Source organism: Juglans regia, chromosome 13 (genome assembly GCF_001411555.2).
Source record: "Juglans regia cultivar Chandler chromosome 13, Walnut 2.0, whole genome shotgun sequence".
NCBI classification, from domain to species: Eukaryota; Viridiplantae; Streptophyta; class Magnoliopsida; order Fagales; family Juglandaceae; genus Juglans; species Juglans regia.
The window spans coordinates 33,903,684-33,921,189 of record NC_049913.1 but is presented as its reverse complement, the minus strand read 5'-3'; the positions used below and the strand labels follow the sequence as shown (position 1 = coordinate 33,921,189).

General features: G+C 39.3%; 1 protein-coding gene across 1 annotated transcript; it reads right to left on the bottom strand.

Annotated features, from left to right (window-relative positions):
* Window positions 1-630: 630 nt before the first annotated feature.
* Window positions 631-16,970, bottom strand: LOC109010817 (heat stress transcription factor A-1b-like). The gene is made up of 2 exons (XM_018991732.2): window positions 16,640-16,970; window positions 631-2,416 (listed from the first exon to the last, which is right to left on the bottom strand). Exons 1-2 carry the CDS (start codon window positions 16,874-16,876, stop codon window positions 1,136-1,138), a joined length of 1,518 nt encoding a protein of 505 aa, XP_018847277.1. The 5' UTR covers window positions 16,877-16,970; the 3' UTR covers window positions 631-1,135.
* Window positions 16,971-17,506: the final 536 nt, after the last annotated feature.

Sequence of the window (17,506 nt, the reverse complement as noted above, 5' to 3'; positions counted from 1 at the left end):
CAAACTTGTTTGGAAATAGATCCCATCCTAAAATTCTTATCTCATCTTATCCCATCTCCTTCCCAAACATAGTTCAAATACAAACATTTTCAAACTAATCATTACAACTTTTTCAAACTAATCATTACAATTTTTCCACATTTTCAAACAAAAAATTAAAAACAATTCAATTTTTTCAAAGCTCCAAACAAAAATAATATTATAAAACTATATTATAAAAATATTTTAATTTTATAATATTTTATTAATCTTTTTCTCTTTCCTTTCCCAAAACTCAAAAAATATTCAACTCAAACTTTCTCATTATTATTCACAAATTATCTTACAATTATTCACAAAATCCTCATCTTATCTCTCTCCCTAAAAGAGCCCATAATTTTTCCTTTGTTCACACAGCTTACCATCATTTATTGCTTTCTATGTTTTCTTTCCTTCATCTCCACAATCTCTTCTACCATCTATGCTCCCAATTTGATCAAAAATCTAAATAAAAAATAAGTCTGGCCGCAATTTAATTTTCTAGGACCACAGTAAAATCTCTGGCACTACAGTACTCTAATCGATCAACAATCATCTAGACAAAATTCCATAAGAGTACAATACATGCATGTTGTAACCATCCGGCATCCAAATGGCAAAAATATGCTTTACTGAAAAGGAACAAAGACAGCCACAGGAACAAAGACAGCTTTTAAACAAGTCACACGTGCAAGAAGAACTAAAGCAATTCAGGAGTTTTTAAGTACATACAGATGTCAGTAATTCTTAATAATTTTTTAGCACAGCTTAAGGGGAATCAGAATATACTATACTCGATGTACTAGCGAATTCCTTGTGTTATAGTAATTAGAAAAACTGGCATTACATCATTCTGAAAAGCCGATCACATATACAGAGTTTCATTATAAATACAATCTTCTCACCATGACAGGAACTCGAGCTGATGAAGGGAAAAAGGAACACTTAAGTGGCTGATCAAACACCACAATGTGGGATCAGTGACAAATACTGTATGCATTGGCTCATTTTGTAAAACTGGCAGTTGGTGACAATGAACATGCTTATTATGATCTGTGATTGGTTAAAAGTTTACCTCTCGATGGTGAGGAACATGCATATACAATTGGTGAGAAGGTCAGGCTATTCCAGTCTTAGATGCAAGAAGCCCCATCTGTTCAGTAAGATGATCCATATACTGAATCTTGTCCCAGTTGTTCTTCTCTCCTATGGGTAACTCATGATCCATGGTCACACCACCAGCTAATGAACTCGAATTAATTTCATCTGCATCCTCAGTGAGCGGGCTCCCTGTAAGGAATTGTTCCCAGAAAGTATCGTTAATGCCTGGAAGTACTGGGATCTCATCAAGCAGGGCCTCCACATCACTTTCTGGAGAAAGAGCTTCAGTTTTCATGGGCGTTGTCGCATCCAAAACAACAGACATTGGATCCACATAACTTGCATTCCCAGTCTCGGACCCCACGAAGTTCATATCAAGGATTTCAGAAGTGCTTTCTGGCATGATTCCTTGCAGTTCAGAGAAGTCAGGCAAAATAGTCTCTTCTCCAGAATTATAAACATCAATATTTGGGAATCCAGCTGCTGTAGCATGATCAGGCACCATGTAGGAGGAAGATTGAATCTCTGAAATGGCAGTAGATGGGGATTTAACAGGAAATCCTGACTCTACTGGCATAAAAGGCTGTCCAGAATTAGGTGGAACCTCAGAAAGGGTCACTCCCGAAACTTGACCCGAGGAACTTCCACCATGGAATGCATGGGAAGAAGGAGCATCATCAATAAGGAATGCACCAGGGTTGTTCATCAATGGTTCCACCCTAGGAGATCCATTCATCTTCAAAATCTGCTGCAGCAGTGCTTTAGCTGCCTCATTCATTGAAGGCTGGTACTTGATAATCTGTCCATCGGGAGCATTAGTGCGACCCTCACCAGCTACACTTTCTTTTTCCTGACTTTGGAGTCTCCTTTTTTTATTCACTCCAGTAATGTTCCTATTGCTTTCATTCTGTTGCTGTACAAACTGGGCTAATAAGCCGGGACTATGCATAGCCTTTGCAAGGAAAGACATCATTTGTTGCTGTCTCTGCTCCATTAGCTGCACACGTTGTCCCACACTCAGCAACTGGTGATCAGTTGCTTGCTGGTGCTGCCTCAACCTAACAAGTTCCTGCATAAGAGCATTCTTGTCCCTTTCAAGTCTTTTAACCTCTTCCTCCAGCCCAAACTTCCCTACCTCAACACATGCCCCAACTGAGGAGCTCGGCACTTCAGTTGGTTGTTGACCGGGTACATGAACTGGTTTCCTCCTACTGATACTTTTCAAAAGGTGTGTTTGACCTCTTAGAAACTTCACATTTGCAAATTCATAACGGTCTGAGTCCACCTTCTTAAAACCCTGTTAAACCAAAATGAACAAATTATTATACATATAAATATAATAGAAGCAAAAACCCTAAATTGTTCAAATTGTTTCCATAAAATGTTTCAATTTTTATGATACTAATGTCAATTAAGACAACAAGATTGAACTCAATGACATGAACTTTTGAGAATATGACATAAGGTAAATTTTTCTAAGTTCCACCGACCAGGCCAGCATAGGCACTCATCATTTTTTCCCTTGGATGAGTAGCACAGGCACTCACCATAATCATTATTGATATCTTCTTCCCACAACAATGGAACTGATTTGCTTTGAATAATTTTTGACCTACTTCCTAGGCACCAATTTTAAGAATCAAAATATATAAATTTAACTCTTTCAATACTTCAAGTGCAACCAATTACAAACATCACATGGCAACAAAGATTTCTTTTCTTTCATGAAAAATCACCTTCTGTAAAGTCATTTCCATAACTTTAATGCATGGTGGAATTATCAATTAGAAAAAAAAAATGGTTCAACAGAAAATAACCACTTAAGAGATGGACCAAGTCTTTGTCCTCTAAAGAATTTAAGACATTTTCCAGAGTGAGCTTGAGACTCAGACCATTACTGCCCAACCATCCAACTGCCAACTGACCCTATTGGTCGTTGACTGCCCTCATCCATTCCTAGCCCACTCACCAACAGAACCCACCAGTCGCCAGCCACAAACAGCCCTTTTTTTTTTTATCAAGAAATAAAATTTGATTGATCATAAGAATAGGCAAAGCCCAAGTACACGGGTCATATACAAGAGCAACGCCTAGAAGTCATATACAGCCGTTAACAAGCCACAAAATAAGAATACAAAATAGATTCTTCAACACCCCAAGCACTAGAAAATCAAACGAATACAATTTTTTTTCAAAAATACATTTTTTAAACAAAATGTTTTCCCCCAAGAATAATTTTCAATGAATGGAGCCTAAGATAATTGGCAGATCGTGGCATCATACAAGGCAAAAAAACAATTGTGATACAGGCATGTAATTTAACATATCAATATCACCGAGACCATGACAAGGGAAAATGAAAAAGAACAAGAAAAAAGGACCAAGAAGACATTTAAACAAGCCAATAGGCACAGAAGGGGGCATCTGCGGATGTCTTTCATCAGCCAGCACCTTCAAAGCCAATGGGACAGATGTCGACACAAATGTTTTTCTAGATTCAAGTTAGGGTACAACAAATGATCAGGTAAGGTGGGATGAAGCAAGCAGCAAGGGATTGGCTAATAGAGCACATGAAATGGGAATGGGATATTTATAGAAAAGAACAAAAGCAGACTAAGGTTTTTATTCGTTAGCCAAGCACGCCTATTGCAGCACCTCTATTATAGAAAAAAAGTACTGCGCCTTATTGACCAGCCTTCTCTTCTGAAGAGATAAAAACATTTTCCAGAGCGAGCTTGAGACTCCAACCACCACCATCCAACTGCCAGCCCCCCATTGGTCATTGACTGCCCTCATCCATTCCTTGTTCACTTTTTTTTTTATCGGTCGAACAAGATTTTATTGAGCATAAAATAGACAAAGGCCCAAGTATATAGGACATACACAGGAATCCATTCCTTGTTCACTAACCAACAGAACCCACCATCGCCAGCCACAAACCAGTTGTTAACAAACAACAAAAGAAGAGTACAATACTGATTTTTTGACACACACCAAACACAAGAAAATCACATTAAACCAAATTAGTTTTCAAAAATATATCTTTTTATAACAAAAATGTGTCCACCAGGAAGGATTTGACCGAATGGAGCCTAAGATAATTGGGAACCTATGGCCTTAGATAAGGCATAAAAAAAATTTGAGATATGGGCATGTTATTTAAAAAATAAATTTCCCCAAGACCTTGACAAGGGAAAAAAATAAAGAAAGAAAAAAGGCCACCCACCCGCGGGTAGCCCAAGTGGTAAGGACAAACTTGTGTGCATGTGCCCCATGTCACAGGTTCGATTCCCCCTGGGATCACACTGCGATTTAAGTGGGAGGCCATGACGGTGGGTTGCTGTGCTAGTCCCCCCGGGGGTTCAGGTTCCATGGGTGAGTCCTAAGGGCTCTGTCGTGGGGTGATTCCCCAGTCATAAAAAAAAATAAAGAAAAAAGGACAAACGACATAATTGGACAGTGTCAAACCCACAGTTTTCTGTAACAGGGACCTCTCCTAGCACAGCCCACTATGCACTACTAATAAGATTGACGTATAAAAAAACTTAATATCCCCTATACAACCATAACAGGACACTACATCCAGTTTACCATTTCTTTGACAAGCTAGGAGCGTCGTGAGATTTTATTGATAGAAGCGGACAAATGAAAGACATAATGGTATCCTTATGATTTGTTGATGAGTGAAAAACACAATGGTACCCATATGTACGTCCACCCTACTTTCAAGACTAGATAGCATGAGCATAATAATAAAAGCCAGCCTGGACGGACGTTTCGAATCTCAGGAACTTGAGTTAATTTGCAAACTAGACATGGAAAAAGCCTATGATCATGTTAACTGAAAATTTCTGCTTTATTTACTTGCAAGATGCGGTTTTGGAGAGAGATGGATGAAATGGATAGAGTTTTGTATCTCAATAGTTTGCTTCTCTATCTTGGTGAATGGCTCTCCAACGGGCTTTTTTGACTCCTCTCGTGGATTGAGACCGGGAGATTCGCTCTCTCCTTTACTCTTCCTATTTGTCATGGAAGCCCTCAGTAAGATGATTGTAGGTCGTGGAAGGTGGCTTTCTCTACGGTTTCTCGATGGGGAATGGTAACTTCGATTCTCTTAATATTTCTCATTTGTTGTTTGCTGATGACACTCTCATATTTTGTGGAGCAAATCTCGGGCATATCCAATATTTGAGGGCTCTACTCTTTGTTTCAAAGACGTCTCAGGTTTGAAAGTTTTTTTTTTTATATAAGTAAACGGTAGTATAAATAAGAATAGGCAAAGCCCAGGTATACAAGGTGGTATACAAAAGATAAAAACTATCTAGTTACTAAAAAAGAAAGAAGAAAATCATGTACCTTTAGGCCATTAAAATCTACAGCAATAGCCCAAAGAAGTAAGGTGTGGAAAAATAAAATTCTAAGATCCTCTGTTGACCATTCCTTATCTTCAAATGTCCGTTCATTATGCTCCCGCCATATGCACCACATAATACAAATAGGAACTATTTTCCACACAGCTTTGATTTGTGAAGCACCACCCGGCAATACCCAGCTAGCCAATACCGCTACCACTGTAGCAGGCATCACCCAATTTAACCCTAATCGAATGAACACATCCCTCCACAGTGCTCCAACTATCTCACAATGTAACAAAAGATGATCCACTGTCTCACCAACTTTCTTGCACATACAACACCATTCTAAAATAATAACCCAGCGCTTCCGCAGATTATCAGTGGTCAGAATTTTACCCAAAGTCGTTGTCCAAGTGAAAAAAAGTGCTTTTGGAGGTGCCTTATTCCTCGACAATCCTCTCCAAGGAAAATGCATGTTTGGAAGCAAAGTAAGGGACTTATAGAAGGAGCGAACCGAAAAAACACCCTTACCTGCTGAATTCCACCACAGCTTATCTTCTCTCAATCTAGACAATCTCGTAGAGTACACACAACTGAAAAACGCCTCAAAACTGTTTAGTTCCCAATCTTGAGCTGCTCTACTAAAGGTGACATTCCAATGGAGTTGATCCCCTGAGCGAACCATGAGATCCGCCACTGAAGCCTCTTGATCACATGCCACACAAAAAATGGAAGGGAATGCGTCCGCTAGAGCCTCCTCCCCACACCAAATGTCCCTCCAAAATTTTATACAAGTGCCCTCCCCCACCAAAAATTTAGTATGATGAGAAAACACTCCCCAACCATGTCGTATGTGCTTCCAAAACCCCACCCCATAGGACCCATTCCCATCTCTAGTACACCAATCCCCCCCATGTTTGCAATCAACCACTAATTTCCATAGAGCTTCTGGATCCAAATTGTATCTCCAAAGCCATTTCCCAAGCAATGCCGATTAAAAGTTCTAAAATTCTTTATCCCCAACCCACCTGAAGGAATTGGTCTACACATCTTATCCCAACTGATTAGGTGAAACTTGAATTCATCTCTTATCCCACTCCATAAGAAATCCCAATAAAGTTTTTTGATTCGCACCACCACACTAGCTGGAATTGGAAATAAAGATAGAAAGTAAGTTGGCAAATTAGAGAGAGTACTCTTGATAAGAGTCATCTGGCCTCCTTTCGACAAATACAGTCTCTTCCACCCAGTCAATCTTCATTCTATTTTTTCAATAACTGTGTTCCAAATAGACAAAGCGTGAAGCAACCCCTAATAGTAACCCCAAATATGTCATAGGGAGAGAAGCGACCTACACCCAAGAGTGTTAGCCAACTGCCGAGAGAAGCTGACGTTCCCAGCAAGCACTAACTCTAATTTATCGAAGTTAACTCTCAAACCTAACACGCTGATTTGAAACAAAAAAGAAGCGCCTTCAATGCCCTAAGTTGGTCTTGCTCTGCATCACAGAAAATTAAGGTGTCATCTGCGAATAATAAGTGGGAGACCGAGATGAGACCCCTATGTGGATCACCCACTGAAAAACCAGCCATAAAACCATGACTAACCACAGCTGATAACATCATACTCAAAGCCTCCATGACGATAACGAAAAGCAGAGGGGACAAGGGATCACCCTGTCTTAAGCCTCGAGAGCTATTGAAAAAACCCTCTGGGTTACCATTGATCAAGACTGAAAATCTTGCCGTTGCGATGCACCATTTGATCCACGTACACCACCTCTCCCCAAAGCCATATCTCTTTAGCAAGTACAAGAGGAATTCCCAGTTTACATAATCATATCCTTTTTCCATATCTAATTTACAAATAATACCTGGAGTGCCAGACTTTAATCTACTATCCAGACATTCATTTGTAATTAAGACCGAGTCCGGAATCTGATAACCCCTTATAAAAGCATTTTGTGGCTTTGAGATTACTTTATCAATTGCCACCCCTAACCTGTTAGCTAGCACCTTTAAAATGATTTTGTATATCCCATTAATGAGGCAAATGGGCCTAAAGTCCTTCAACTCCACCGTTCCGGATTTCTTCGGAATCAAAGCAATAAAAGTAACATTCAGGCTTTTCTTGAATTTCCCAGCCAAGAAAAGCTCTTGAAACACATTCATAATGTCATCTTTCACCACCTCCCAACATGTTTGGAAAAACCCTATCGTAAAGTCATCCGAATCTGGTGCTTTATCCTTTACCATCTTTCGAACCACATCCAATACCTCCTCCTCAAAAGATCTTTCCAACCAGGATGTTGTCTGTGGTTCTATGGACTCAAAACCAAGTCCATCTAGTTTGGGCCTCCAACCCTCATTTTCAATAAATAGATGTTCACAAAAATTCATCACATGTTCCCGGATCACAGGGGCCTCTGTGCAATCACTACCATTGATTTTCAGCATCTCAATAGAGTTAGTTCTCCGATGAGAGTTAGCTACTTTATGGAAGAATTTTGTGCTTCGATCCCCTTCCTTCAACCAAAGAGCTCTTGACTTCTGTCGCCTAGAAATCTCTTCTAAAGTTAAAACCCTTTCCAACTCTGATGTCAGCACTGTCTTACATGAAACTTCCTCTAGGGTAAGAGCTCTATCCTCAATAATCCTATCAAGATGCTGTAAATCCTCCATTAGAGTTTTCTTTTGCTCCCTTATATTTCTAAACGATTGGAAATTCCAAAACTTTAAGGAGTGGTTTGGATTTAGAGATGAGTTGAGATGAATTGAGATGGTTTGTGACTAGTATAATAAAAGTTGAATTATTTATTATATTTTGTGTGAGAATTTGGAAAAGTTGTTTTGGAATTTGGAAAAGTTGAATTGTTTATTATATTTTGTGTGGAAATTTGGAAAAGTTGTAATAATGAAATGGGATGAGTTGAGGTGGGTTTTGAATGCAAACGAGGTCTAAATCTTCCTCTAACGCTTTCAGTTTGCTTGCAAGAATATAAGAGGGGTACCATAAAGCTGATAAGAAGACCACCAATGCCTTACCATATCCACGAAGCCATCGCTTTTAAGCCACATGTTTTCGAACTTGAAATAACGACGACCTCCTTGAATACCACCTCCATCTAATAATATGGGAAAATGATCCGAGCATAGGCGCGGCAGTCGCTTCTGACATACCTCTGGACAATGGCTTTCCCAGTCCGACGATATTAAAAATCTGTCCAGCCAGAACCAAGTTTGACTATTAGACCATGTGAAGAGACCGCCAACTAGATGGAGTTCAACAAGATTCAGGTCAAAAATGCACTCTGAAAATTCAGCCATGGCTGGATGTATCCGAGTGCTTCCAGATCTTTCACTAGGAAACCTTACTACATTAAAATCTCCTCCTATGCAACAAGGAAGTTCCCACCCGCTATAGATAACAGCCAGTTCATCCCACAAATGACTTCTAATATTGTCAACATTCGATCCATAAACACCTACAAAAGCCCACAAGAAATTATCCTCTAACATCTTAAAAGAGCAAGCCACTGTAAATTCCCCTACAAACTCCTCCATCTTCTCCACGACCCTTTTATCCCACATCACCAAAATACCGCTCGATGCCCCCTACGAAGCTAGATAGGCCCAATTTGCATACGGGCAACCCCACACATTTCTCACGAGTTTTATGTTTACCAATTTAAGTTTGGTTTCTTGTAAACATACGATATCCGCCTTCCAATCCCGAAGTAGATTTTTTATGTGTAGACGTTTAGTAGCCTCGGTCAACCCGCGAACGTTCCAAGACACAATTTTTGGCTTCATAAAGACACAACCAACCCCTTCCCTTTAGACCTAACGTGGCTTGAGCTACCCTCATTCAACGACCAATTAAGCCTATTAAGCTCCCTTTGCTTCTTAGAATCAGCTTTCTTGGACTAAGCATGTCTCACCTCAATGGACGTGAGGAGGGCCATAAACTGTTCTTCATATCCCACACATTTCATACCCACAACCTGTTGGATGTCCTTTACAATTTGGAATACCCATTCAGAGAACTCAAAGTCATTCGGTAACAAACAGTACAATGGAAGAGGCTCCCTTACTTCTGCGTCTCCCTCCCCCCCCAAATAGATTGTTACCTTTCCATTCTACTACAGTGCCCACTTTGTCCACTGCAAGAGAATCCGAGAAGTCCACATTAACCTCCAAGGGTCCCTGCGATAACCCCCCAACTGTGTCTTCCAAGAAAACCCCCCTCTTTATTTCCCCTTCTTCTGATAATACCTCCAGATGATCATCATAGGTAGAACAAAGACCCAAATGAAGAAATGAGGGTTCTAAGTTATGGATCGGCGATTTTTGGGGATCAACTTCTGGAAAACTACAAAACGTAGACGGAATCTGCATTATCTCCTCCTCGCGCGAAGGTAGAATTTGATCTACCACCCTCGCCGGCGTTACCTGGGTCAAGACCGTGTCGGAGACCACCTGAGGTCCCATCAGGCTTGTCTGCAACGGTCCAATAGCCAAAGGAGGAGGAGCTCCCTCGATATGGCTTTGTGCAAGACCCTCACGATCTGGAAGAGGTCCCATTAGCATAATTGTTGTCGCCGATGGAACGACAGCCTACGGCAAGACCATCAACGCGATCGCCTGTGGCGAGACCACCTGAGACCTCATCGGCAATATTGGGTTGGGCCCACGAACCAAAGGGTCAGCAACGACCTTTGGAAACTTTCTCCTGACGAAGTCCACTACTGGGTCGAGTATGACCTTGGGCTGAGGCCCATCTTCTGGGCCCAAGGCTTGCCCCTTTCCTAAGCCCCTGAGAATTTCCATATCTTGCCCCAAAACACTGCGTTTCAGCCAACCAACTATATCAGTTAGTTCTCCCAAGCGAATTTCAATAACAGCTAAGGCCTCTACAATTGTTTCCTTATTTGGACCAACACCATCCCTGCCATTACTGTCGTTGCACTGACCCCTCTCCAAAGAAGGAACTCCACCAGACATAAGAAATCTTGTCATCTTTGTCCTCTTCGCAACACAAGGCCCCTCAAGCCGACCTACTAGCGCCTCCCTGAATGATGACGGAAGAACTCCACACGACGGTTTCGCAGGTGCCATCAAAACAGAAATATCTCCTTTAACAACTTCCTGCAACACCACCATAAGGTTCCTCCAGCACATCCCAACTCTGCCTTCAGGGATAAAAATGAAACTCCCTCTCCCACCACCTCCATACTCCGCCAAAACCATGTAAGTCCCTCAAGCATTGGAGCAGCTTTGTGCAATATAGCCTCTGTCCCCATCCCTATGAGCAGGGTAAAAGCCTCTATCTGCAGCCTTCAGACCACCCTCCAGAGCTCTACAAAACCACCTAGCAGTCCCCACCCCCACTCTCATATTTTTCACCCCTTTCCGCCCTTTCTCGCTCAAAAATACATATCACCCATCCCTACCCACCTCAAAAAGCTTAGACTCAATCACAACACGTTTCATGGAGGGCATTATCTAGTGCAACAAAACACTATCGAACACCCAAAACCACCAACGTCAACGAAAAGAAAAACCACAATATTCTTACGCCATTAACAAAACACTATCGACGAAGAAACACCAAACAGCGTGATATTTCACATGTGTACGGAGAGAAAAGTTTTTCATATGAAGCTCCCTCGGGTTTGAAAGTTAATCTTTCAAGTCTGAAATGGTGCCGGTGGGGAATGTTCCCGAAGCGACGGCTCTAGCCTCTCTCTTGGGATGTAAGGTATCTTCTTTACCTCTTCAACATCTTGGGTTACCATTAGGTGCTTCCTTCAAATCAAAACAGAGTTGGAATCCTGTGATTGAAAAGGTGGAGCATAGGTTGGCATCTTGAAAGAGGTTGTATTTATCAAAAGGCAATAGGCTCACATTGATTAAAAGTACTCTCTCTAACCTCCCCACCTATTTTTTGTCTCTGTTTCGGTTCCCAGCAAAGATTGTAAACCGTATTGAGAAGCCGATTTCTTGTGGAGTGGTTTGGGGGGCGAGTTCAAGTTCCTTCTGGTCAATTGGACCATGGTGTGCATTCCATTTTCCGAAGGTGGATTGGGTATTCTTACTTGACAAAGTTCAACCAAGCCTTATTAGATAAATGGTTGTAGCGGTACCAACAAGAAAGGAAGGCCTTGTGGAAGTCTGTCATTGATGCACAAGTTGGGGAAACATGGGGTGGTTGAATGAGGTACGCGGCTCACATGGGGTAGGTTTGTGAAAAAACATTAAGAAGGGTTGGGAGACTTTCAGGAGACATACACATACTATTGTGGGCGATGGCTCTCGAGTCAGATTTTGGCATGATAAATGGTGTGGTGAACGTTGTCTCAAAGACACCTTCTCCGCCATATTTGAGTTAGCACGAGTAAAGGATGTAGCGATAGCGGACCTTTTGGCTTTTTCTAGCGGCTCCCCTCAAAGGAATGTGGACTTCACTAGGGCAGCCCAAGATTGGGAGTTAGAGGTTATTTCAGACTTCTATGCGGCTCTGTATTCCATATGTATGACCGAGGGCACTATGGCCTCGTTTCTTTTCAGAAAACATCTCATCTCATCTCATCTAATCATTACAATTTTCTCAACTTCCAATACAAAATAAAATAAATAATTCAACTTTTTCAAATCCTAAAACAAAAATAATATTAAAAAATATATTCTAACAATACTTAATTCAACTTTTTAACTTTAATCTCAACTCATTTCATCTGCGAAAACAAACGAGCCCTATAAATAGGATGTTTTGGAGCCCTTCCAAAAAAAGTAAATTCACAATCAGATCATTTCAAAGAGTTTTATCGAACCCGGGCAGGCTCTCAATCCCTTGGAAGAGCATTTAGCAGACCAAAGCTCCTTCAAAAGCAGCTTTTTTTTTGTTTGGACAGCAGCTTTGGACAAAATTTTCACCATAGATAATCTAAGGAGACATCGATTAATAGTATTGGACTAGTGTTACATGAGTAAGAAAGATGGTGAATATGTTGATCATCTGTTTCTACATTACGAGTGGCCAGGACCCTGTGGGCTGATTTTTTTACATGACTTGGTTTATCATGGGTCATGCCTGGCAGATTGGTGGACTTTCTAGTATGTTGGGTGGGGGCTATTGTTTGTAATGGACTTATACCTTATTTATTTTCGCAGATGAGATGAGATGAGTTGAGATAAAAGTTAAAAATTGAATAAAATATTGTCAAAATATACTTTTTTAATATTATTATTATTTTGAGATTTGAAAAAGTTGAATTGTTTATTTTATTTTATGTGAAAATTTGAGAAAGTTGTAATGATGAGATGAGATGAGATGTGTTGTGAAAACAAATGAGACCTTAATGTCCATGACTTTCTTCTTTTAGTTGTAAATTATAGCTAGGTATTTCTCATGTGTACTCCCTGTGTAATTGGGCTTTGCTATTATTATGAATAAAACTTCTTGAATACTTATAAAAAATAATAATAAAAGCTAGCAGTCTTCGACATCATATAGAGCAGAAACAAACAAATATTCTAGACAATTTCAATTGCAAATCAAATACTAGCTCTGAACAAAATTATCTTATAATTGGACAGCATACAACCTAAACCTCATCTCCACTCAAAAGTTTAAGCCTAGGAAGTATGGGTATCATTTCCATTCTATAGAACTTCTTGGGAAGGGTACATCCAAAATGTTGAACCAAACATGTTTTGCATACTCTACGCAAAAAGAAAAAGCATGTCCTAAAGAGAAAAGTTGACCTTGTAACATTCGTTCGCGTTAAAGGTCCCTTGTAACTTCCTTGAGAACTAAAATCATCATTTATTGTTTATGTTTTTCTCCAACTAGTTTATCATGTAACGTGCCAATAGCAACAAAATGACATGAACAATAAAACCAAAATGATTATGATTATATTATTTAAGAATAGTTGATCTATAGGCATCAACACCTGATGTATTGACCATGGAAAAATAAAATATAGATTTGGCGAGAATTTGAGCGGACCCTACTAACTTACACTGAAGCCAAACTTGAGTGGGACTCTGCTAACTTACAATGACGTCTCAGTTATAGATACACCAAGTTTTGGCCAAGTTAACCCAAAAATGGACAAGCCAAGATACCCACTCAAAGTATAAGTAGACCTGCAAGTTTGAAATTATAAATTAATAAAATACAATGGTCCGTGCATTTGTTGAAATTTTTGGTAAGTCCAACAGAGAGTTGAATTGTAATCCAAAGTTGTGGTTGGATGATTTAAAAGCCAGATGTCCTCAAATGAGCAAAAAAATAGAAAGAATACTTTTTTAAAACCGATATATTGCAAAGAAAATAAAAATGAGAGATTAATCAAAAGGATGTTTCTCATATAATTAATGGAGTGTGGCATTTTGTTTGGCCAAAGCATGAATGTCAAGAAAACAAAAAGGAAAGAAATAGAATCTTAGCGAGACAACATAATAGACATGACCCTACTAAAATGGCACCATATGAGAGGACAATGAGCACAACAGAACTATCATATGTTAAAAGGGAAGAATAGGGTGCATAAAACGACAAAGATTTAGCTGCTGCAGCAACGGGGGTGGTCGTTATGGTAAGGCAGCAATTAGGTAGAAATTAAGAAGAGAGAATTTTTCAGATATAGCATTAAGAACTAAATGGCAAATTTGAACCATCAACTCCTAATCCCACAAGGATTGACACGTCTTTCTTCCATATCAACTGAAACATTAAAATACATAATTCTTTACTCCAAAATGAACTTAATACACCTCCATTCCACACCAGCTCCCTCGTTGAAATGCACCTCATGGTCTTACTCATTGCCACATTAAAAATAGAGATCTAAAGGAACAATCCATTTCAGATCCCTAACTTTCCTTAATAGTTCCTTTAAACTTCCTGATATTAGCATCCATGGAAACCAAAAATCTCAAACTACTAATATTAAATCCAATGTGACTTAGACCTCGTGTTCCCGAAGGCCTATTAACTCTTGTGATAGATACTATACTCGTTGTGTCTCCATTAATTAAAAAAACTATCAATCCATTGATATTATTCCATTTATAAAAAATAATAATCATAATAATTCCAAGCCACAAGTACCTGTCAACTAGAAAAGGGTTTTCACAGCTTCTTCTACCTAATTTCTAAATGCATATGCATGTTTATTCTATCAGCCAATTTGTCACCACCCCAGCTTACAAGTTCTAATGAATAAGCCCACCACATTATTTCTATAATGACCCAAGGAAATCCCAAGCCACATCTAGGCCTATATTATAAAAGGGCAAGTCAAGGTTACAATAGGAGCACCTTATAATCATTATAAATAGTAAGAACTTCTTCCATCTAAGCAATATTGGATCCCACTCACAACCATGTTACACTAAATCTTGGGTATTACACTTTCAATCTGCAATTCTGATAGTTTTCATTTAGATACGAGTAGAATGAACTCACGATTTTTACCTAAAGAAATTAGAGTCCTTCCACTTGAAGCTGGCGTGAAAAACACATCATCCACACCGCTTACGTGACAAGAATTGATTTTTAAGAGTCAAAATGTTGAATTTCTCTTGCTCAAATCATGCTATGTCCAAATCATGCTATGTCCAGGGTGTGGAAGGTGTGTCATCCACACCATCTTGTAAATAGAATTTTTCAAGTGACTAAGATGGGAATTCTCCAATTTCCCTCTCCCAATTCACATTCTCTTCCAATTTACATCTTCCCATTTCACATTCCATTAAATCACTTAATCCAATCCAATGCTCACTACCGTGTGATTTGAGTTTATACCATTTACAGTCGAACACCACGCTTATCCGAGAAAAAAAAGGTCAAATACCATACTTTTTTTATAAGTGAAAGTCAAATACCATACTCTCCCCAGTGGGAACGTCACGTTGTGGATTCGGGCCTTTTTTCAGCCTTGTTTATTCTGTGAAGCCGATTAGACAACAAGCTGATAGGATGTGGTGGACTCCTGCGGGTAAGGGCATTTTCTCAATTCGATCATACTATAAGTCCCTTTCCCAAGCCGCTAATACTTTGTTCCCATGGAGGAGACTTTGGCAAAATAAGGCGCCTCCGAAAGCGATCTTCTTTACATGGACAGCAGCATTGGGTAAGATTCTAACTACCGACAATCTGAGGAAGCACCAGATAGTTATACTAGATTGGTGTTGCATGTGCAAGAGATCTGGCGAGACAGTGGAACACCTCTTACTACATTGCGAGACAACCAGAGCCTTGTGGGTGGAAGTCTTTAGCCGGATAGAGTTATCTTCTGTTATGCCTGCAACTGTGGTAGATCTATTGGCCAGCTGGACAAAAACTATATTCTCTCCCCCTTAACATATGAACATCAAAATAACAACACCAAATCTCACCATATACCTCAAATGCTGCAGCTATACCCCCTTCGTATTTTTTTATCGCATTTATTTACTTGTCCAAGGAAGAACATAAAACCATCAACCTTCATACCCTCTAAAGAGTCCTAAAGAACAAATCCTTGTATAAGTTGGAATTTAAGTAATCCGATTTCTGTGAAATAAGCTTAGCCATTAAGTAATCTCCCCAAACATCTTTTTTCTTTTGAGATATATAGTCGGTTCCAGTAATTATGTCAATAAATATAGGAAGCCCCAAAATTTGATACATAAAACATCAGACAGTATGGTCTAAGACATAGCATTAGACAATAAGGTCTACAAAATATATCTATGGCAGATAAGAAATGCGAGTGCTTGCTTTATCCAGTAAGGACCTCAAAAGTCCCAAGAAGGATGAGAGCTCCTTACATAATTATCCAGTAAGGACCGCCACTAAAAGCACTAAATTGATCCACCAATAAAGAATAGAGCTCGAATGTGCATATTCTATCACTGACAGCACAGTATGGCAGTAGAGATTCCGAACAATATAATACCGTTTTTTACTCGTTTTAGTAAACTAACCTATTAAAATATTGGTGCCGAAATAGTTCCTAATTCCCAACCCAAGCTTCTTAAATGTTTTAGATTAATTCAGATTAAGCATGCCAGATCTTAATTAGATTCCGAAATTAACCCCAACATTTTGCAAAGAAAAAGAAGAAAGAACAAAAGAGAGAGAAGATAGAAAAATAGATAAAGATAACCGACGTAAGTATTCAACTGCCGGATGAAGCTAGCGAAGTTATTGTGCTTGAAGTGCTTGGGCAGAAGCTTGGAGGCGAACTCGTGCGGGTTCCAAACCACAAAGCTGTTGTCGCCGTTGCTCCAAGACACAACCGAGTCGGTCTCCGGGTCGTCCACCATGGCGTAGAGCTTCTTCAGAAACGGAGGCAATGGATTCGTAGTCGCCGTCGTGGACGACCCCGCATCATTAGCATCTGCCATTTTTCTTCTGGTTCTGAGAGAGAGAAAACGAGTGAAATTGGAAGCGAGGGGTTTGGGGGTTTCGGAGGAAAATGAAAGGAAGGAAGGAATGGAAGTAAACCGCCACGTACGTTGGTGGGTCAATATATAGTTCATTATTATTTGCCGCTGAAAAATAAAACGCATCGAGTCGGGTTTGTCACGGTTGCGTCGGGTGCAGGACATTCGTAACTCGTAAAAGCTTTTTTATTTTTTATTTTATCATTTTTTTAATTCAATTTTAAATCTTAAATTTCATAATTTTCAGTTTAGTTGACATATAGATAAATAAATTTTTTTCTTTATTTTTTTCAAGTACATTTACATTTTTCTTTATTAAAATAAAATTTATCTATCAAACGTAAGAACTTATAATTGAGATTTTCTTAAAACCTTTGATCAAATTAAATGGCTTGATTTAAAAAGAAAAAATACTATATTAAAAATTTATGGAGAAACTATGCTGCTCGAAATTTTCATATAAACATTAAATTTTATTGGATGTATTGTCAAATTAAAATGAAAAATTCTATTTATAAGCCAATGTGCATAACACATTTAATACAGTGCTTACATGACATAATTTGATTTAGATGAGAAAATATAAAATTT